We start from the raw sequence: 23,200 nt of genomic DNA, 5'->3' as shown, positions 1-23,200 counted from the left end.
TGGAGCAGGCACCTTGTCTGCCTTTGGAACAGTGCCAGGCCCTGCATTGATCTTTGAAGTTACTGGACTGTGTCAGACCTGTAAAGTCAGGTCCTGCTGTGGCTTATGCTATATGGCCTCGGTAGCTGCTCATACAGACTCCTCCTAGGACACTCCATCAGGCTTCAGCTCCCTGTGTGTTCCCTCCCAGCAGATGGATGGCTGGGCAAAGCTCCCAGTGTGGCTCCTTCCCCAGGCTGCTGTCAGGGTGAGGAGAGCTCTTCCATCCTCCTCTCACAGAGCAGCAGCAGCCACGTGCCCAGAGCCCCTCTGGTCCTGCAGCCTCAGCAGGGGACTCCAGGCTCGTGGCTGGGCTGGAGCAGCTCCCCTGGCAGGGGCTTGGTGTCTGAGGAGGTGTCTTGGTTGGAAAAGACAGGTGTCTGCTAAGGAAGGCAGGAGCCTTCCTTGAAATGGAAAATGTAAACCCCCTCCCTCTGAATTATTATAATTTTGAAATTAAGGGGCTCTCAGGCAAAGGTATGGGAATAGGAATAACAGTTCTTTATTAGGAAAACTAAAAATACAAATGCAATAGTACAAAATAAAATTTAAAAAAGAAAAAAACAACAAAAAAACCCCAAACCACTGCCAGAGTGAGAACAGGCCTGGCAGCCTGTGTGTCAGGGGGGTGGCAGCAGTCCCATCCCATGGTGGCTCAGCCCTCCTGCAGTGCCAGCTGTGCTTCTGCTGGAGCAGGGATCCTGCACAAGGCTGGAGTTTTCCTCTGAAGCTCCAGGGCTGGTGGGGATGGGCCTGGGCTTCCTCTGGGAATGCAGTGGGCAAAGGCTGCTGTGGTGTGCCAAGGTCAGATTGTATCCAGGTAGGAATGCTTGGCTCCTCCCCTGGGCACAGCCTCTCCCCATGGATGATGGAATTTTCTCAGCCATGCAGGGACACTCACTGGCCATGGACAGCAGAGATCTCCTGGAGGGAGGATTGGCTGTGGGAGAGATAAAGAAAACTGCCCATGAACAGAGGATAACTGCCCCAGCTCTGACAGATGGAAATAGAATGCACACGCCCAGCCCAAGACAAGAAGGGGAGATGGCCCAACAGGCCTAGAGGGAGGAGCCTGTGAACATTTTGTCTGCAGAGTGATGGCGGTGGGGACAGAGGTCCTGGAATTAACCTGAGCTCAGGCTGCTGATGGCAGTGCCTCACCAGGGGGTGTTTCAGCCGTGCAGATCTGGTTGTGTTGCCGTGGATGAAGCTACTGTCCTGCTGTGCTGTGCTGGGGACCTGCTCTGCTCTGTGGGCATCTGTTCTCTCCCTGCTTGGGTCTCCTCACTGGTACCTGGCTGTGCCGGGGAGGCCCTGGCACAGAGCACCTCTGGCTGCCCCTGGATCCCTGGCAGTGCCCAAGGCCAGGTTGGACAGGGCTTGAAGCAGCCTGGGACAGTGGAAGGTGTCCCTGCCATGGCAAGGATGGGGATGAGATGAACTTTAAAGTTCCTCCCAACCTAAACCAGTATGCTGGGTGCTATCCACAGAGTCCCCTCCCCTCTCTGAGGGTCTCCTGTGCTTTGTCACTGCTTCCTGGGCATGCCGGTGCTTTGTGGAGATGTGTGCCACTGGAACAGACCAGGAAGCAGCTGCTGGGAAGGTTGCTCTGGACAGTTCTGACCAGCTCATGCAAATACATTGCTGTGTGTTGCTGGGGAAATGCTTTTGCCTGGATCCCAGGAATATGAATCCTTGAAAGCAGCCCTTAGGCAGGGCTTTCTAAAGCCAGTTCTCAGGAGTTCTCTGACATCTCAGGTGTGGTGTAGTCAGCTCTCTCACTAAATTACCTTAGTGATGGTTTTGATCCTGATTTTCCTTTTTGATACACACTGTGATCTACTCCTTTTTGCCTCTTTTTCCTCCCCTTTCTCCAGTATTTCCAGAATGTGACAGTCCCCTATGTTAGTCAGAGGTATAAGTCTGTATTTGTGTCATAACATGCAGATGAGATTGCTGCAACAAACTCCTTTCTTTACCTTTTCTGCAAATCCCCTTCATCCCTCCGTGCTCCCAGATCCCAGGCTGTTAGCCAGAATTCCCAGGCAGCTGTTGGTGCTGTGGATGTGAACAAACATGATGGGCAGTGGGCTGGAACTGGTCCTTTTGGGACAAACCTGTAACAGCTGTAAGAGATTGGATTCTTGAGTGGAGTTTCCCCTTTGAGAGGGGCAGCAGCAGAACACTTTTGGGGAAGGGGGGGCTGTACCCACAGGGAAGGGCATTCCTCTCACTGTTAAAATTCCAGGAATGCTTCACATGTGTCCAGGTTTTCCCTGGGATATGAATCACCTTCAGGCTTGTCTCTTGTGTCTGAATGAGGTCTCTGTGCCTGAGACTCCCGTGGCAGCAGTGCCTGCTCTCCCTGCTGAACTGCAAAGAGCTTTCTTTAGCCCATGGATTTCTGCTCTGCACCAGCTCTGCTGCCAAGTTCTGCTTTCCTTAACAAGTTATTTTATCAATGTGAGCAGAGTGGTAAATGCCACTATTTTTGGACTTTCAGGGAGGACAGAGTGATGTCCAAGCTCTTTCACCAGTCCCAGGTGCTGGAACCAAATAAATCATTCCTCAGAACTAAACAGCCTTGGCCTGGGGAAGGATTTCTGTTGTTTTGTGCCAGGGGCAAATCTTGATTGGGGAATTATCATTTGGAAGCAGAACCTGGTAGTGTAATAGGCTAAAGAGGCTTTGACATTGTCCTGATGACTGCGTTGTCCTTGCTCTGGGTGCTGATCCTCCCTGTGGCTCTGAAAGTAATTTCCCTCTGTTTCCATTTCTACATTGATAAGAAAACATAATTTTTGAATCCCCGTGTGTGTGGACCTGTAAATGTAGATTTGTGTTTAAACATTTCAAACGAGACTGCAGACCTGTGCAGTGACTGTGCTCCCTTCTCCATCCTTTCCAAGGAGTGCAAGGTGGGCAGAAACCTGGACATTGTCTGACTGTTCCCATAATGATGTGAGCACAGCTGGGCTTAAAACATTCTTCTACAGGTCATCATCTAATCTAAGCCTAAATCAGAGAATCCCAGAGTGGTTGTGTTGGAAGGGAGCTTAAAGCTCATCTCATTCCCCCCTGCCATGGCCAGGGACACCTTCCACCAGACCAGGGTGCTCCAAGCCCCATTCAGCCTGGCATTAAAAAGGTTATATTATTAAATATATTTGAAAATGAGCTGTGCCATCCTGGTTTTGGTCCTTGCCTGGCTGGGCTGCAAGAAAATGTGTTCAATTCCCTCACCCCTACCTGTCACAATTGTTTAAGTGAAATCTTAATGCTCTGTTGGACAAATTCATTTCAGCCAGAATTATTCACATAATTTTTTCATAGGCAGGAGCTTTTTCAGAGATGCAATATGTTAGAGTACAGGTGAAATATGCTCTATTTTCAGTTTGTATCTGCTAAATCTCTGCTTGCCAAGCCTGGGCCCATTCATCTGCTGCTTTTTCTGAGTTCCCATTTGTCATTCAGTGTGAAGGCAGAGGGTGGGAGTTTTTGTGACCCCCCATTTCTGAAAGTCACCATGCTCATGGTAATCTCTGCAGTAAACCAACACTTCATTTGCATGTCAAAGGACACCAGGCAGCTCTGTGCATTCCTGAACTAGGGGAGATGTCCTGATATGCTAAATCCAGCTCCTGGAAAAAGACTGTCCAGTGGAAGGGGAAGCACTGACCCTTTAGCTGCAGCATCTAATTTGGGGGATAAATTTTTGATAAGTAGTCAACCCCAGGAAAAATAAATGTAGGATGTACAGTGAAGAGAATTCTATAGGGTTCAGGGGAATACTGGTTTTTCACTGGGCTCTAGTATTTAAGCTCATTTTTAAACTTTATATATCTATTTTTTCCCCAGGAGAAAGCAAACTCTCATTTTCTGATCCCTTTATTTTTAGTTTCCCCTGCAGGGGTATGAGGATGCTTTGGGGAGGCAGTGACAGCAAAGGAAGCTGACTTTGTATTCCCTGCACAGTTGTGTTTGTATTCCCTGCACAGTTCCCACAGCCCTGTGGCAGCACAGGGTTCCACAGGTGTAACCTACAGCCAGAGGAATGGGAGTTATTTACCCTAATAACAACAGGTCTCAGCAAATATGGCTAAAATTGTGTAAAAACTGCTGCAAGAAGAGAAAATTCCATGCCCCAGGTTCCACCAGGGCTGCAAAGGAAAATTGCTGCCTGTTCTTCTGCCAATCCCCCTTATTGTTAATGAGCCCTCCCTTGAATAGCCTGTGTTTGCAGTGATCAGCAGGACAGCACTAAAGGCTTCAGCAGTCCCATAATTTCCAGCATTCCCTGGGACATTCTGCCCCTTGTAGCAGTTCTGGTTTCTCACACACTGCCCTGAGAGCCTCTCTGGGTGTCCCCTCTCTCTGGCTCCCAGCAGGTCACACACCCCACATTGGCCATTTACCTCCTTGGTTTGGCTTTTCCCCAGGTCAGAAATTCCCTGTTGGCCTTCAGCTCTCTGGCTGATGTAGGCCAGGAACAGCCATCCCTGGGAGAGCTCTTGGGGCTGAAAACTCCACTGTGCTTCACTGAGTAAGAGCTCTGCTTTGCAGAGATATCTACTTTAATTTTGCTTTATGGCTCCCATGTTTTCCAGTACCATTTCAGTATTAAGTATTCCTTCTGGAGAAGAGGGGCTTCAAGTTCCTCTTACCTGCTGGAATGTGGCTTCCACCTGCTGCAGGAGATACAAATATGGAAAGATGCAGCTAAAAAAATTTGCTTTTCCAGAAATCTTTCCTGTATTAGAATCCCAGAATGGTTTAGGCTGGAAGGGACTTTGAATGTCATCCCATCCCACCCCTGCCATGGCAGGGACACCTCCCACTGTCCCAGGCTGCTCCAAGCCCTGTCCAGCCTGGCCCTGGGCACTGCCAGGGATCCAGGGGCAGCCACAGCTGCTCTGGGCACCCTGTGCCAGGGCCTGCCCACCCTCCCAGGGAGGAATTCCTTCCCCATATCCCATCCATCGCTGCCCTCTGGCACTGGGAGCCATTCCCTGTGTCCTGTCCCTCCATCCCTTGTCCCCAGTCCCTCTCCAGGCCCCTAGGACCCCTTTAGGCACTGCAAGGTTGATGTTTTCCTTCAGCACCCATTTCTCAGAAATGTCTTTTCATTTCAGGGCTCTTCCTTCTTCCCCAGCCCCTCCCCTCATCACAAGTTTCCTCAGCTGAGGGTTGTATGGGAGGGTTAATGTTTTCCTTCATCCAGGCTGACATGGAGCAAAAAGCTTTCCCCCCCTTCCCCCCCTTCCCAGGGAGCCTTTGGAAATGAAGGCTGCAAATCACATTAGATTGTATTTCACTAAAGGTTTTCTCTGTCCTAGAAAACTCCTGCCTCCTCCTGAAATACACTCAGCTTAAGAAGAGACTAATATATTTACTCTAACTGTGCTCAGTCTAGGAATAATTTTGCTGTAGAGATTAAATTTTTATATCATCTTGAAGAAAACCAACTCCTGCCAGTCCCCAGGGATCCCATGTCTGGCTGTTCCAGCAGGAGGGGCTCAGATCTTGGCAGCTCCAAGTGGTGTCTTGCCTTTTCGTTTCCCTTCTATTCTTGCAGTACAATAGCAATATATTCCATTTGTTCCAAAATTCAGAATTTTTAGGAGATTCTAAAAAAAAAAAAAATCCTGTTTTAGCTTTGGGTGAGTGTGCCTTTGGGATGAGTGAAGATTGTGGCTGCTCAGAGCTCTGATCTGCACCAACACCTCATGTCCATGCAGCCTGTTCCCATCTCCTGAGCTTGCAGAATTCCCTAGGGGCTGAATTCACTCCAAAGATTTTTGGTGGGGATTAGTGCTGTTTATCACTACAGGTAGGCTGGAGCAGGCATCAGGAGAGACTTTCTGGCAGAGGTTCAGCACTTCTGCTTTGTGCCTGCCCAAAATGATTAAGGATTTGCTCTGTGACTCGAGAACAGTCCTGACTCTTTGCTTTCATCCTTTTCTTTGGGGAAATGAGCTGATGGCACCATGCTCTTTCCCTTTTTTGCTCATGCTGTCTCTGTCTGTCACTTCTGGCCCTTCCAGGCCAATTCCAAGCAGGTTTCATGGAATCCCAGAATATCCTGAGCAGTCACATGGGCTGGGCTCAGGATAATTCCTGAAGTTACAGCAAAGGCACCCCAAGTTCACAGAAAGGTGCCCGAAAATGTGGTGAATAAAAGCCAATGAATGGATTGACTGGATGAGGATGTGCTGTCACCATTTGTGTTCAGTTCTGCCCCTCCTGAGGCACCTTGCAGCCAGCTGGAAACAAATTCCTTCCTCTTCTGTTTGGACATGAATTGTCTTCTTTGCCAAACCTTCTTGACTCTTGCTTCGAGTGCCACACACCAGAGTGACATTCCTGAACTCTCCCAACAGCCTGGGCTGGAGAGGAAATGTTGAACCAGCTCAGAGACAGACAGGGGATCCTGCCTGGCACACCCCACCTGGCAATGTTCATCTCCATGACTCTCCTTGCAGGTGCTCTCCTTCAAGGCAGGATGGTGGGCTCATGGTGGTGCCCTGCCCAACACAAATGGATCCATGTGATTGATTTCTTTGGTTAGATGATTTTGGTTTATCAGCATTTACCAGCTTAAAGTAGTAGAAAGACAGAATGTGCAGAAATGAACTGAGTGAGCAGAGAGAAATGGGTGCTGGGATCTGTCCCCCAGGCTGGCGTGGCCTCGGTGGTTGGTGGTGTTCTGAGCACTGTAGGAGATTCCTCACCTCGAATTCCAGGTCCTTCACTGAGGTGCTGTGCTTGGGAGCACAATTCCCTCACCTGAGCCAGAGATCAGAACCTCTGGAGACTGGCTGGGATCTTGCTGGGGATGGATTAGCCTTGGAGGTATCATCCTTCCCTGCTGGTTAGAGTGTGGAGCTCTGGGACAAGCACTGCCTCGGTGTCTGAGTTAATGATCTGTTATTAGCTGTTGGCAATAACCTGAGCTTGTGATTTTAAAGCCTGCTTCTGACAGAGCCAGGTGCTGGGGTGTCCATGGTTCCCACATCCCACTCAGTGTCCTCCATCCATGGAGCCTCTGCCCCCTCAGAAAGTCCCCACTTTCCTCCTCACAGATGTGTGGCTTCAAAGCACAGAAAGTAAAAGCAGTGGGGCAGGGAGAAATGTGTTCAAAGGAATCAAGAAAAGCAAAATTTAGCTTTAAAAGCAAACTGGGAGATGCTGAGGGTTCCTGGAGTGGAACCACTTGGGGTTGGGAAGTTCACGGAGTGATCTGCTGAGCTTCTGCAGGCCACAAAGTGCCACCCATCCCAGCCTGCCTGAGGGATCCCCTGGCTCCTGCTCAGCCTGGGGCTGGGAAAGGCAGCCTGGATGTATGATCACAGCCTGGGGCTCCTGGCAGCTGATTTGTTGTTATTGTCCTCAGATAAAATCTAATCAGTGTGGTCAGAGGGGCTCTGATACAGCAGGGAAGGATGTTGAGAGCTTCCTTGTCAGAAGGAATAATAATAATAATAGTAACAGTAACAGTAATAATAATAATAAATCAATAACAACAGCAGCAGGGAAGGATGTTGAGAGCTTCCTTGTCAGAAGGAATACTACTACTACTACTACTAGTAATAATAATAGTAATACTCATCATAATTCTTCAAACTGTGCTTCCAACTGTGATTTACATTCCCAGCTCATTTTTTCCTGTCTCTCAATGCTATTTTTTGAGGAAAAAAAAATACTTAAATCTGTGAGCAGGCAGGAATGTTTTGTCCAGGACAGTGGAAGTCAGTGGTAGGTTTGGGAGCTGGACCATCCTCAAGGTTATTGTCCCTTCAAAAGCTTCAGAGGTGACAAAATCTGTCCTGTTTTCAGTCAGGGCTCTGCCATTGAAACAATAGGAATATACCCTGGTGTCTTTCAGTATAAAAAAACCAAACAGACAAAAAAGCAAACCCAAATCCATCATTATTATTATTTTTGTGTTTCTGACAAAAAGAGAGTGAATCTCTGCTAATGAAAAAAAATTAAAATTCCAGGTATCCTATCTAATAAATAATAACATGAGCATGGACTTGGCTTCCCACAGCCACCACCAAATCATCCATGGAGCTCTTTATGTGCAGCTCATTTTGAACTTTGCCTATTTCCTTCAGCTATGCAGATATAAATAAATAATTCCTCTTGATAAGGGTCTGGGAACACTGTACTTTAAAAGATAAGAAAGGTTTGAGGGGAAATTGTTTTTAAATCCCTGCCATTTGTATGCTGTTCACTGTTCACACTGAGCAAAAATTCATTCAGCTGGCACTTAACCAGCCCTGTTTTATTCCTGCTCTGTGTTCGACCTATCCTTCTCCTGGGGACATCTAACCTTCCTTGTAATTACCTCTCTGAGAGTGGGAAGGAGGCCTGAATAACCTCCCCACCAACTAAATAAATGCACAGATCCTGGGACAGGTGATCAGCTGCACGCCAGGGGCAGGGCTGGCAGGAGCAGTGTGCCCGAGCCCTGTGTAAGGAATTGCAAGACTTGAGTCATTTTTATTCCAGCATTGGGCCAAAGAAGGAGGACATGGAATGTCTGCAAAAAACCAACCCAAAACAGCCAGGAACCCAAAACAATCAGGATTTTTAGAGTTTTTTTTATTTTGGGAGTTGGAAATAACAGCAATAGGTTTTACCAGGGATGGGTTTTACCAATTATGAGTTTTACCAATAATGAGTTTTACAGGGATGGGTTTTACCAATAATGAGTTTTACCATGGATGGGTTTTGCCAATGATGGGTTTTACCATGGATGGGTTTTGCCAATGATGGGTTTTACCATGGATGGGTTTTGCCAATGATGGGTTTTACCAATGATGGATTTTACCAATTATGAGATTTACCAGGGATGGGTTTTGCCAATGATGGGTTTTACCAATGATGGATTTTACCAATTATGAGATTTACCAGGGATGGATTTTACTAATAATGACTTTTACCGGTGATGGGTTTTACCAGGGATGAGTTTTACAAGGGATGTTGTTTTTGTTTTCCCCCCAGGTCTCTCCAAGTCCCTTGGTCTCATTGAGGGCTATGGTGGCCGTGGCAAGGGTGGCCTCCCAGCCACTCTGTCCCCCGAGGAGGAGGAGAAAGCCAAGGGACCCCATGAGAAATATGGCTACAACTCCTACCTCAGTGAGAAGATTTCCCTGGATCGTTCCATCCCGGATTATCGCCCCACCAAGTAAGTGCCAGGGGCCCCAGGAGGGAATGTTTGTGTTCAGGAGTGTTGGTGCTTTCCCAGTCAGGTTTGGTGCTGCTGGCTCTTCTCTCGTCGTACACAGGGCCCTGCTCAATGATGAGAAACTGGAGTGGCTGGGCTGGAATGAGCTCATGGAATCACAGAACCACTGATGTTGGAAAACCCTCAAAGGTTATTGAGTCCAACTATTCCCCAGCACTGCCAAGGCCACCACTGGCCTGTGTCCTCAAGTGCCACATCAACAGAGCTGTTAAACCTCTACAGGGATAGGGATGCACTGCTCTGGGCAGCTGTGCCAGGGCCTGACCACCCTTTTTGTCAGGAAATCACTCCTGACATCCAACCTAAACCTCCCCTGGCACAACTTGAGGCTGTTTCTGCTTGTCCTGTCAGTTGATACCTGGGAGAAGAATCCCCACCTGGCCCCACCTTTGTTCCAGGTAGCTGGAGAGAGTGAGAGAGTTCATCAAGATGATTTATCAGGGGAAAAAAAAGTTAATTTCTTCCCAGTCTGTCTCTGTTCTCCTAAAGCAGTCCATGATTTTGGGTGGAAGTGATGCCATCAGAAACTCAGCTCTGCTTTCACTAAGATTTTGGTGTTTAATACCCTGTAAAAGTGTGCAGAGATTCTCCCTCCCTCCCTCCTTGCCAGCTCCTTCATGTCCCTACAGGACCTCCAGGGCCCTTGGGCTGCCCTCAGGCTCCTCCCAGCATAGAGATCCTCCAGGGACACTCTGGGATCTCCCATTGGAGATCTGGGCCTTTAAAAGGAGTTTTTACGGTGGCAGTAAGTATCCTTCCTCTCCTTTTTTGATTGAGCTCTTAAGGTGCTGATGATGTTTACTTGCCAAGCAGCACAGGAGAACAGGCTTTAGAAGAGGTGACACATCATTTTGTTAAGAGGATGAGGAAAGACAAGCTGCAAGTTTATCTTTGTGAAGGTTAATTTTAGATATGGCTGCCAGAGTGTTCCTCAAAATAGGAAAGTGTCAGTTTGTCCAGGCCTGGAGTGAAATCCCTGATAAAAAAATGAGCTGAGAGAGGTTTAGATTGTGAAAGATCCATGTCCAATGCCTGTGTCATTGGGGCAGTGACAAAGCTGTTGCCTGGCACCTGCAGAGCATTGAAAACCATGCAGCCAGGGATGCAGCTCTGTGAGCCAGGTGGGTGCAGATTGTCCAGGCTGTGGCAGCAGGGACAGCTCTTGTTTCTTCACCTCTCCAGGTGCTCCAGATTGTCCAGGCTGTGGCAGCAGGGACAGCTCTTGTTCCTTCACCTCTCCAGGTGCTCCAGATTGTCCAGGCTGTGGCAGCAGGGACAGCTCTTGTTCCTTCACCTCTCCAGGTGCTCCAGATTGTCCAGGCTGTGGCAGCAGGGACAGCTCTTGTTCCTTCACCTCTCTGGGTGCTGCCTGAATTCTGAGCAGCCCCTTGGAGCATCCAGGGCTGTCAACCACTGACAACAGAAATCCCTGGATGAGTTTCCAAAGGAATGGAGGCCCAGGCTGCATTGTGCTGCTACAGCTCCTCCAGGCACGCTGAATTGCAGGCACAAACTGCACCTTTGCCTCTGTGATATGCAAATCCCAGCACAATGCTGGATCCTTGGAGCGAGACTTTTTCCAGGACTTAACCTGAGGCTGAGCTGCTGATTTCCATTTCTCATCCACAGCTCTGACTTCCAGCAGAGCCAGCATTACTTGGCGAGAATTAATTTGAGAAGTAATGTTTCTTTTCAGATTTGGGGGGAAGAAAAGGATTAATTCTGACATTTTCAGGCTCGCGTTGTATTTTTCCTCAGTTCCACTATCCATCATTCCATGGGAGAGTGGGGGAGAGGACAGGGCACAGCACTGCATTAAAATGCTTCAGTTTGGAGTTGGGCTGAGACTTGGGAGGGAAATTGTGGGTACTGAGTGCAGCTGCACAGCTTAGTGCCTTTTATCTGTGTAAGAACTTCAGGACTGCCTTTTGTTTGTTGGTTTTCTTTTTGTTTTGGGGATCAATTATCTTGATATCTTAAGAGAACAATTGGTCTGGTGTGTAATAGGCTGGAGTTTGCTGGAGAATTTGGAAAGTTTCACCTCTTCCTACCTCTGGCTTCAAGGTTCCCTTGCTATTTAGTGCATAAAGTTTTATGGCTGATTTTATGAAGGGTTGAACACAAACCATTTAAGTCAAGTATCCTGGTCTCTGATTAAAATAGATTCAAGTCAAGGGAAATTAGCCTAAATGGCTTTGAAATTGCAGCATTAGTGGGGAAAAACTGTTGAAAACCCTCCAGCTGATAAGCATTACAAAGCATGTAGTAGTTTTAAATATAATAGTGAAGCTGTGTGGTTCACTAAAGGCTGCAGAGTGTCTGGAATGCCAATGGACTGGCACTGGTCCTGGCACAGGCTGGCACTCCCCAGCCTTTCCTCTCAGTTTTCCCTGTTTTTAAGGAAAGATTCATATGATCAAGTGCAACTGCCCTGAGTGCTGAGCAAAGCTGCATCAGAGCTCTGAGGCCTTTTCCTGCTCCTTTTTTGTGCCTGTGGCCAAAGGGAAGTGGAGCAAGGAGAGTTATGGGGAAGTTTGGCACATTTTGTGTATGTTTTTGTATCTCCAGCCTCCCTGCACCTCGTGGCCAGCACCACTGAGGGTTCAGGGACTCAGACATCCCTGCTCCGAGGGATTTCAGGAACTGTTGGTGAGGAGGAGCCAGTACAGCTCAGCGCAGGGCCTCTCAGTCCTGCCCAGAGGCAGAGAAAGGAGAGAGTTTCCCTGGGAAAATGGTCCCAGAGGTGTGAGGATGATGTTCAGGAGAAGGTGAAGTCTTTCCCAGCACCAGGAGCTGTGGCAGAATACATTTTTTGCCCTGATTTGAGGAATTGTGGTGTCACTTTCTGGTAGTTTGGATTATCATCTTTGCTTTAGTTGAGTGGTTTCCTTCCCTTTTCCCTTTCCCATTCCCTTACCCCTTCCCTTTTCCCATTCCTCCTTTTCCTCTCCCCTTTCCCCCTCTCCTTTTCCTTTTCCCCCTCTCCTTTCTTATCCCACTTCCCTTATCCCTTCCCTTCCCTTCCCTTCCCTTCCCTTCCCTTCCCTTCCCCACTTCCTCCTTTCCCCTTGCCTTTTTTTACTTCCCCTTCCCTCATCCTCTTTCCCCTTTCCCTTTCCTGTTCCCTTTTCCCTTCTCCTCTTTCCCCTTCCCCTTTCCTGTTCCCTTTTCCCTTCTCCTCTTTCCCCTTCCCCTTTCCTGTTCCCTTTTCCCTTCTCCTCTTTCCCCTTTCCCTTTCCTGTTCCCTTTTCCCTTCTCCTCTTTCCCCTTCCCCTTTCCTATTCTCTTTTCCCCCTCCTTTCTTCCCTTCCTCGTTCCCTTTTTCTGCTTTCCCCTTTCCCCTTTGCTGCTGGGGCTGCTCACCTGGGCTGGGAGGTGGAAACTCTTCCCTGCTGTTCCCCACTGAGGGATTTGGGGTTGTCATGGGCTGATTCCCAGAGCAGTGGTGCCAGAGGTCTGGGATGACCTGTGTGGAGCAGATTCCAAACAGGAGCTGTGCCTGCCACACCTGGACCTCACTGATGTTCCTGATCCCGACCCTCTGCGGAGCAGGAACGGTTGTGCTGGGTGTGCACGAGATTTTCCAGTGAAGCAAGTAACAGATTGCAGCTGGGATGGCTGGGAAAGCTCTTCCTTGGGCTAAAATAGGCAGGACTGGTGTTTTGGGGTGAGTTATTCCAGAACTTGTGCCAAGCAGTGCCATAATGAGAAGGGCACTGGGAACACATGCCTATCATGCTCGATTGGGTTTTTTGGCTTTAAGATGAGATTCCTGCATGTTCTGGAAAACAATCTCTGCTTCCAGATTGTTAGTACCCAAGGTGCTGCCTGCAGCCTGCGGGACTTCTACACAAATCTTCACAAAAATGAGATGGAGAAATTTTCTCAATTTTCTGCAAAAGCCTCTGAAGGACAAGGCTGCTGTGTGAGTTTTATTGTTTATCCATTCCCAGCACTCGCTGCCTGCCTGGGGAGGATGGGGGGTTTGGGAGATGTGTTGTTTTCTATATTGAAAGTGAAGCATATTTACATGGGATCCCAGTGCCTGCAAACATTTCCTGCTTGGATACAACATTTTATGCACCTCTGTTTTATCCTGTAATACAGGATTTAATGGGAACCTCTCCTATGTGTGGCCAGAAAATAAAATTGCTTTGTTAGATCAGCCTGCCTGTCCATCTTATCCAGTATCTAATCTCTGATAGTGGAATTACCAGATGCTTCAGGTTGAAGAAATCATATTAAAGGAAACTATTAAATAATCTGCCCATCTGGTACATTCTTCCTCCCCCATTCTCTCCTTTCAATCCTATCCAACCTAAATGTGGAGTTCTCATTATCTCTTTAAAAGTCTGTTCTTTTCTGGAATCCTGCTAAGCTCTGATTCAGTGGTATTTTATGGCATTATAGGATTAAGGGGTAGATTTAAGAGAAATAATACCCACAATTGTTAGGACTATTGGATCATTGGGTGCAGATGACACATCCCTGCTGCTGCAAATCTCTCGACAGCTGTTCTCGGGAGGGGAGCCTCGAGCTATTAAAGTGAAGAGCAAGGATGGTGTAAGAGATAAGCAACTCCCACAGTTTGATTTTTCACTTGTTTTGAGGGCTTCCCAGCCTGGAGATACAACCTCTTCTCCTGCCTGCCTTGGGGTCCTGCACATGGGTCAGGAAGTGCATGGAAAGGGACTTTGGACAAGGGGATGTAGAGATAAGATCGGGGGAATGGCTTAAAAATGCCAGAGGGCAGTGTTAGATGGGATATTGGGAAGGAATTCCTGCCTGTGAGGGTGGGGAGATTCAGGAACAGGTTACCCAGGGAGGTTGTGGCTGCCCCTGGATCCCTGGCAGTGCCCAAGGCCAGGCTGGACGTGGCTTGGAGCAGCCTGGGACAGTGGGAGGTGTCCCTGCCATGGCAGGGGTGGCACTGGATGGGCTTTAAGGTCCCTTTCCAACCCAAACCCTTCTGGGATCCTCTGATGGAAAAGGTTTGGAGGTGTTGGGAGCCTGCTTTACTGCTGTGTTCACAGCACCTGGTCTGTGTTTACCCTTTGGAGAGGTGCCCTGGGCAGAGCCCCCCATCACCTCTGCTGAAGAGGGAACAGTTCCACACTCCTGCCTGGTGGAGCTGTTCCCGTGGTGTTTGGGCTGAGTCAGAGCCATCCCCCTGCAGGTCTCAGTGCCTGAATCACCCGTTTATTTCCGGAGCTGCTGCCCTGGGATTTCAGCACCAGCTGGCTTTAGCTGCTTCATTACCAGGGACCTCATGCAGCAGCAAGCTGAGAGTCTTTCTTTGGGATATAGTGCAGAAGATGGAGAGTTTTGGCTTCTGGGTAGACTTTGGGTTGTTGTTTGACAACTTAACTTAAAGAAACTAAATCAAGTTATGAATAATTTTTATTTCAAGTGGTTTTGTGTGACCTCTGTGGGCTGTCAGTGTGTACCCGCTGGGTGCTAGAGCACTTTGTGGGGTGGAGGGAGACCCTGTTCCCCTTGGGGTCTCTCCCCATCCCTGGAGAGCCTCCTGCCCTCTGCCATGGGGCTGCCTCAGCCTCTCTCAGACTTATGGGATGTTGCGGGGCCCAAGAATTCCATTTTGGCTTTTTAATCACAACAGAATGCATATTTGGGAAGTGATGGATGTGGATGTGACTGAGACATGTCAGGACTTCCCAGGAGGAGGCAACTGGAGGCTGTAATTGAGGCTCCTGCCCATGAGACCACTCCTGCCTTCCCATCTCTTGTGCTGGATCCCAAATGTTCCTGCAGAACCCACACTGGCCATGGTTTGTGCCAGGGGGCTCAGCCTGTGCCCTTCTGCTTGGCTCTGATGGGAAAGTTCCATGTGCCATCATACTTATTTTCCTGTGAAAATACAGAAATCTCTTCCACTTTGGGAGAAACTGAACTCCCTGGCTTTGCAGGTGCCTTGTCTCAGATTTCTCTGGGACCAAGGAACTCAAATGAGGTATTTCTCAACACCTGTCACAGCTCCATACATCTCATCTCATTTCCTCCCCAAAACTGAGGCTGCACAACCTTCTTTAATAAAACAAAATGCTTTTTGCCTCTTCCTCTGCCCACAGGACTGTGTTGGCTGTGATAGAAGTGTCTGAGATGTGCAAATATTACTGCAGCCAGTGGGAGAGCTCGTTGATGGTTTCTCAAGGATCTGGAACATTCCTAAGCACACATTTGTGGTGATGGGCCAGTCACTCATGTCCTGCCCTGAGCTGTTCAGCCAGACTTGATGAAGTGAGTCTGCAGAGAAGGACAACATTTAAGAAGGCAAAACAAACTACTTGAATTATGAGAGTGATATTTGCTGGGAAATAGAGTTTCATGCCTGTTTATTTGTTGTGATTGCTGCTTATTGCAAACAAAGGAGGTCAGAAGAGCTCCTTCTCTCTTGCATGCACAGTGTGCTACTACAGTCTGCAAAGTGTGCTTTGATAGGTTTCAGTCCTACATCCAAACAACAGCTAGGAAAACAGAGGCAAGATGTAGGGCTTTCTCTTTGTCAAATAACTGAAGGGGAAACTAGAGAGGAATCAGGACAGTGGAAGAAAAAAAATACTTTTTCAGATGTGAAATTCCCTTTGAATTGCATGTGGGAGTGTATTAAAAGATCCTTACAGCTCTAGGAAAAAGCCAGGACTGGTTGTGCACCTTCTCTCCTAATAGATGGTTGTGGGTTTGATCCAGCATTGTATGAAAAACACTCCTGCCCTTGGCTTTTTATAGCTCCAGCCATAAAAAAAGGAAAAGTAATATTTTCCAGTACTTGGAAAGGTGCCACCTGAAAATTTTCTGGGAGAGCAAGTAGAGAAATCAAGCAGTGAGTATCAGTGTCACAGCTCTGGCATGCAGGAGCTGTGCCTCAGAACAGGGCTCACCAAAGCCAGAGCACATTTGCAGCTCAGGGATGAATTGTTGGATATTTTCTGTCCATGTGTTGCTCTGTCCAGCCCAATCTGTCCCATCTCTGTGTGGCTCCAGGCAGTTTTAATCTGCCAGGCTGCAAAAAGGCATGGAAACCTCCTGAGCTGGAAGGGACCCAGCTCAGGAGAATGAGAATCACTGGGGTTGGAAAATCCGTCCAAGGCCATCCAGTCCCAGCTCTGCCCCATCCCCACTTTACCCCCAGCCCAGAGCACTGAGTGCCACATCCAGCCCTTCCCTGGGCAGTTCCAGGGATGGGGACTCCAAACTTCCCTGGGCAGCCCCTTCCAGTGCCTGACCAAGCTTTCCACGGAGAAATTCCTGCTGATGTCCACCCTGAGCCTGCCCTGGCCCAGCCTGAGGCCGTTCCCTCTCCTCCTGTCCCTGTTCCCTGGGAGCAGAGCCCGACCCCCCGGCTGTCCCCTCCTGTCAGGAGCTGTGCAGAGCCACAGGGTCCCCCCTGAGCCTCCTTTTCTCCAGGCTGAGCCCCTTTCCAGCTGCCTCAGCTGCTCCTGGGGCTCCAGCCCCTTCCCAGCTCTGTTCCCTTCCCTGGACACGCTCCAGCCCCTCAAGGTCTTTCTTGGGGTGAGAAGCAAAATCACCCAGTCCAGGCCCTGGCCTTGCACAGACACCCCAACAATCCCAGCCTGGGCATCCCTGAGAGAAGTGTCCAAACACTCCTGGAGCTCTGGCAGCCTCAGGGCCAGGGGAGCCTGGGCAGGAGTTGTGTCACCTCTGCACCCATCCAGATCCTGTGTCCCTGCAGGAGGGGCTGGGGAGGATGTTGGGAGTTGTTTTATGCAGGGACTGCTGTCAGTCATCAGCTCCTCAGTCTGTTCTGAAGTGAGAAAAGATGTCCTGGAGTGTCCTGAGCTGGAAGGGACCCCCAGGGACCATCCAGTCCAGCTCCCAGCCCTGCACAGACAACAATCCCAGCCTGGGCATCCCTGGGAGCTCCTGGAGCTCTGGCAGCCTCGGGCCGTGCCCATTCCCTGGGCAGCCTGGGCAGTGCCAGCACCCTCTGGGGAAGAGCCTTTCCCGATCTCCAGCCTGACCTGCCCTGGCCCAGCTCCAGCTGTTCCTGTCCCACCGAGCAGAGAGGAGAGCTGCCCCTCAGGAGGAGCTGCAGCCCAGCGAGGTCCTGCTGCTGTCACTCGAGGCCGTGGCCAGGCTGTCCCCTCCCTGCTCTGAAGGTCATGGGGGTAGAAGATCGTTCCAAACCCAGCTCCACACAAAGTCAGGTTTTTATTTCTCCTTCATCCTCAGGGCCCTGAGCTCTGAGGAGCTGCTGCTGCTGCTCTGTGTGTGCAGGGGCTGCTGGTGCCCTGTGTCCCTCGTGCCCTCCAGGGATGAGGCTGCAACTTCTGCTGCCTTTGGGATGATTTGCAGAGAGGAAAAAGCCTCTTTGCTGCTCCATTGCTTTCCCAGCACTAATACAAACCAACAGGCTGTTGAATAAATACCAGTATTGATCTTTATTCCTCAGTGTGTTTGGACATGCTGCTCCTGACTTCCAGCAATGCTTTTTCTTGAAAACTGGGCAAGTAAAGGCTCTAAAAGCACGCTTTTCTGGCTGTGCTTTACATTTGTTGGTTATTATTTAAGCCCGTTCCTGTGACCTACAGGAGCAGCCTGGTTCCTTGGACACCCAGGCAGCTGGGGCTGGCTCCCCCTAGAACTGGAGCTGTCAGACTCCCTGTGGAAAAGTTTAGGGATTTGTGCTGCATGGGTTTAGATGGGGACACGGGACAACTTTTTCTTTTTGAAGCAGAGGTCACTGGAGCACACTTTGGCAGCTTGTGTGGGGGCAGGAGTGTGTCAGAAGCCTTTGGTGCTTGAAGTCCCAATATCTTCTTTAAACCCAGTTGGGAAGAAAGTGCTTTGGGGAAAGCAGCTGGAGTTGTTTAGTGTCTGTTAGAGGGTCCCTTATTTCCATTGTGCTGCTCAGTGTCACCTGCAAACACTGTGACCATGGATTTATAGCACAGCACCTCGGGGTTCTTTATGCCATACATTCCACTAATTGTCAATTTTCCCTTCCTGACTGCAAAGTTATCACCTATTCTTGTAAGTTGGGAACATGGTGCTTCAGGGAAGACTTCTGTGGCAGGAGTGTGCTATAAAACAGTTCCTAATGTAAACAGAAGTATTAAATGATCACTTTGGCAGAGGATGGGATTAGTGTAATTTAACAACTTGCTTTTGTGCTCCTCTGAACTCCTCTGCTGAAAAATACCTGTGTTATCATAAATACTTCTGCCTAAACTGTGCTTATGAGACTAAATGAAGCAATTTAAGCTTTGGATACACTTCTCTCCAGTTGGCTTCCAAGGAAATCAGGGCTTGTTTGTTTGTGCCACCAACCTGCTCCTCTGGACTGCCCAGAGCTTTTCTGTTCCAAACCAGCACATGCCCAGCTCTACTGCTCTGACAGCCTTGGTCTTGCAGCCATTTGTGCAGTTTTCCAGCAGGAAAATCCAAGAGCAAGGAGGTCTCAATGACTTATTGTGTGTGTGTGTGAAAGAGCAGAGCTGGGTAAGTGGATGTGACACTCAGAATTGCTCCGGCTTTTATCTCCCTTAGATCTGTCTGGGCCTAATAACTTTATTACAAGAGCCTCTCACCAGAGTAAATCCCATTCTCTACATTCTGTTTTTACAACTTTGCAGATGATTTCTTCTTAGGACTTGCCAAGTAGTGTGCCTTTAGAAATGTCTGTATGTCCCTAAATTGTAATGCCTATTTTTGAGACCCTAATTCTAAAATAGAGCTGAACATTTCTGATGAAGAATTAATGGGAATAAAGTAGGTGCTTTAAAATTGAGTTTCCTAGGGAAATGTGAGGAAGTTTCAGGGCTTTGTGGTTAGAAATAGTTTGAGAACCTGGATCTGTAAACAGTGAACTGTACCAGACAGCATTAGGTGCATTAAGATGCTTGGGTCACAAAAAATGTACATCATAGGATAGACACAATAGATTTAATGTTGGCAGTCCCTTTTGCAAGCAGACATGTGCACTGAATCAGCAAAATCCAAAGTAGAATAAGCAATTAATGAATGGAGCATGATGAGGAAGTGGCAGGATGAATAGCAGGCTGAGCATTTGCTTCCTTTTAAGCCTGCTCATAATCTTTACAAAGGCCAAATGGAGATCAATTCATTTCCTGGTGAAGCTTTATTTCAGAGGACAGCACAAATGAAGTTTGTTTGGTATCAGTGGGTTTCATTTGTGGAGCTGTTTGTCACCAGAAGGACAAACCCAGCAGGTTTTTCCTCTGCCATTGAGGCTTTCAGGCAGAAAGCAGCACAGATGTGTAGGGAAGAGCTGGGAAGCAGTGCCTAGGGATTAAGGCATCCAGGGAGCTTGAACCTGCCTGTGCTGGCACAGCAGAACCTTGCAGTGGGATTTACAACATTCTGTCCTTCAGCCACGGTGCTTTGCAGCCCAGCATGGGGAAATCATTCAGTCCCATCAGGGCGCCATGGATGCATCAGGATTTACCTCCCAGGCCTTCAGCTGCTAAGATCCTGTGGGTTTTCTGTGGGCCAGAGGGAACCTGAGGAGCTGCAGGCAGCAGAACCAAGCCTTGGGTGTGCCTGGATGTGTTTGGCTGTGCAGGTGGGGGGAGCTTTGGTGTTAGGGCAGGTGAAAAGCAGGTAAAAGTCCAGTGGCCGTGGTAAGGTGAGGATGAGAGACAAGAAGAGTCCAGAATTCCCCACTTTTCAGGTGTGCATCCAAACCTCTGGTGTGTGTAGCTGCTGAGGATGTCTTGGGAAGGTGTGGAGTTAACCTCATCAGAAATCATGTTTAAGCCTTTAAAGTTCATTGTGTATCTCTGCACATATTTTGATATGAGTTTGCTGTGTTTTGTCAAGTGTGTAATGGAATTATTTAGGTCGGAGAAGCCGTCCAGGACCATCGAGTCCAGCCCAGCACAGCCAAGGCCACCACCATGTCCCCAGGTGCCACATCCATGGCCAGTGCTCCTCCAGACACACCCAGGCAGGCAGGGTGTGCTCACTGCCACGCCTGGCTCCTTTGAGGGCTGGGCTGCTGGCAGGCTGACAGAGGAGCTGTGTCACTGTGTCACTGTGTCAGGCTTTAGATGCTCCTGTCAGCATCTCTGGTGTGGCAGCAAACAAATCTCCAGCCCCAAATTCTGGTCTCTGAGCTGGAGTAGCACTGAAAGGTTCCTGAACTGTCTGTGGGAGGGAGCTGTGGCTGCTGTCCTTTGGATCTCAGCAGGAGAAGGCAGGCACAACAAAAAGGATGTGAAACCCCATTTGTGGGGCATCTCCAGCCTGTCACTAAAAACTGATTGTGTTTTGGTTTGGGGTTTTATGAGGGGACAGGGAAAAGTTGGAGTATTTTTATTTGGGGTGTTTTTTTCTTAACCTTGTGGTAATTCAGCTTTTGTTTGACTGGCTGTGTTGGGTTGGATCCCCCCCTACCTGCTATGAGGTATTTCGTGGTGTTGCAGTTTTGCACTGGGTTAAACTGGGTGCCTTTGTGTGCTCGGGCTCTGAGCTGGTCACCTTTGTCCCCCAGTTCTGGCTGTTGTGTATTTTGTTTGCCAGAGGTGGGTGATGTCACCTGTGACAGCAGAAAAGCCACATAGGAGCAAATCTCTCCACAGAATAGCATGGCTGCTGTGGAGCTTCCTCTGTGGAATAAAGGGAAACTTCTGGCACTTTGGAATGAAGGCCTGTGTGTGGTCTGTGGTTTGTTAATTCTCCATCCTAAATGTCCCCTGCATGAAGGGACACCAGTATTTATGGGCAGTTCATTGCATTCAGTTAACAGGTACCTGACACTGGAATATGAGGGGAAAAGCAGATCTAAATCAGCCCCATCTGCTGGGTTTGACCCCTTTGATAGTGCTTGGGACTCATTTTTATTCTTTTCCACCCACTGCAGTACAAACAAGTGTTTCACCAGTGTGTCAGTGTGCCCTGGTGAGCAGCCTGGGCTTGGGTTGGACTGTGGTGGTACCAGCTCCAGGATTTTGGGATGGCAGAGCTCTCCCTGGTACCAGCTCCAGGATTTTGGGAAGGCAGAGCTCTCTCTGGTACCAGCTCCAGGATTTTGGGATGGCAGAGCTCTCCCTGGTACCAGCTCCAGGATTTTGGGATGGCAGAGCTCTCTCTGGTGCCAGCTCCAGGATTTTGGGATGGCAGAGTTCTCCCTGGTGCCAGTTCTGAGATTTTGGGATGGCAGAGCTCTCCCTGGTCCCAGTTCTGGGATTTTGGGATGGCAGAGCTCTCTCTGGTGCCAGCTCCAGGATTTTGGGAAGGCAGAGCTCTCTCTGGTGCCAGCTCCAGGATTTTGGGAAGGCAGAGCTCTCCCTGGTACCAGCTCCAGGATTTTGGGAAGGCAGAGCTCTCTCTGGTACCAGCTCCAGGATTTTGGGATGGCAGAGCTCTCCCTGGTACCAGCTCCAGGATTTTGGGATGGCAGAGCTCTCCCTGGTACCAGCTCCAGGATTTTGGGATGGCAGAGCTCTCCCTGGTCCCAGTTCTGGGATTTTGGGATGGCAGAGCTCTCTCTGGTACTAATTCTGAGATTTTGGGATGGCAGAGCTCTCCCTGTGTGACATTTGCTGGGAGGGCTCTGCCATCCCTGTGTGACATTACCCATGCAGAAATTTGGTAGACAGGGCTCAATGACACCCTTCTACTGAGGCTGATCCAATTCTGGCAGAGGTTGAAGAAACTTATTCAGTGTTGTCTGTACGTAATGGGAAAGGTTTAAAAACCTCTTCATCTTCCAGTTCATAAAGCCGTCAGCAGCGTGGCTCTGTGATCACAAAGAAGAAGAGCTGTCTCTAAAAGTCCATTGTGCCTTTTAAGTTCATCATTTTTATGCCAGCTCTTCCAGCAGTGGCATCATTCCACCTTGTTCCAGGCAGCACAAGTGCTGGCCACTTTTCTTCTTCATTGCCCAAAGTCTGTCCTGGGGATGTCAGACTCCTGGGTTCCTGTGAGATCTATTCAAGTAAAACACTCCTACCTCAGGATCTGCACCAAGGATTTCATTTTCCATCTGAGAGGGAAGGTTTCCAGCAGTGCCAGTTTCATCCCAGCGTGCCTGAGCACAGCTGTGACATTTGCTGGTGGGACTGCCACCCTGGAGTCCCTGGCTGGGACATGAAGGGCTCCCTTCCCTCACTGATGTTTGTCTAAACCTGCAGCCTGGGGCTGCCTCTGATCAGGGGAGGAAGAAGGTATTTTCACCCTCCCAAAAAACAGCTTCAGTGTGTTTTACCTGACAGAAATATACCTGGGATGGAGGGCTGGAATAAACTGTCCTTTGGCAGTGGCAGTGTCACTTCATTGACCTTGAAGGGGAGCTCTGGCTTCTGCCTAAGAGGAGATGTCTGTGAATGACCTTGTCCGGGACTGTGCCTACATGAGCAGCTACAGAGCAGCAGCTGCCTCGAACAGAGGCTCTCAGAACATGCTCTGTTAATTTACAACTCCCTGTTCATTTACACTTTACTGTTAATGTACAGTTTTACATTACTGCCTTTCGTCTGTGAGCACTCAGCCCTTGCCAGTGGCCAGGATCTGGTGCTGTCCCTGTGGAGCAGAGAATTCCTTGCCTGCCCTGCCGTGCTGGAAACACAGGGGCTGCTCAGCACGGGGTGATGGACTCAGAGCTGACCTTGTCTCACAGCTTGGGCTCCTCATGGCAGGGAGCTCAGGGTGCTGCTGCCTCTGCTGTGATCATGTCAAATGCTGCAGACAGCCTTTTCAAAGCCTGCTCCTTCAGTCCATGCCTGTTTGGACATCATTCAGAGTTCAGCTCTGTTTGCAGGGCACTGTTTTTAAACAGAGAAAACAATGCTCCTAAATTTCCTCCCTGCCCAATCTACCTTGCCTGGGAGGAGGGAAAGGCAGCAGGACCTGCAGGCTTCCCTCCTGAGCCCTGCTGACCCCCTGTCCCCTTGGGCTGACCACTTC

The 23,200-nt window shown here is 49.1% G+C and overlaps 1 protein-coding gene across 1 annotated transcript in view; it reads left to right on the top strand.

Moving 5' to 3' along the window:
* GALNT17 (polypeptide N-acetylgalactosaminyltransferase 17) overlaps nt 1-23,200 on the top strand; it is a 215,862-nt gene that overhangs the window by 47,623 nt on the left and 145,039 nt on the right. The window contains exon 2 of the mRNA XM_068210116.1: nt 9,049-9,232. Within this exon, the coding sequence (XP_068066217.1) occupies nt 9,049-9,232 (184 nt within the window). The remainder of the gene's footprint in view (nt 1-9,048; nt 9,233-23,200) is intronic.

This window comes from Anomalospiza imberbis, chromosome 20 (genome assembly GCF_031753505.1).
Source record: "Anomalospiza imberbis isolate Cuckoo-Finch-1a 21T00152 chromosome 20, ASM3175350v1, whole genome shotgun sequence".
Lineage (NCBI taxonomy): Eukaryota > Metazoa > Chordata > Aves > Passeriformes > Viduidae > Anomalospiza > Anomalospiza imberbis.
This window is presented reverse-complemented; position numbering and strand designations above follow the sequence as displayed.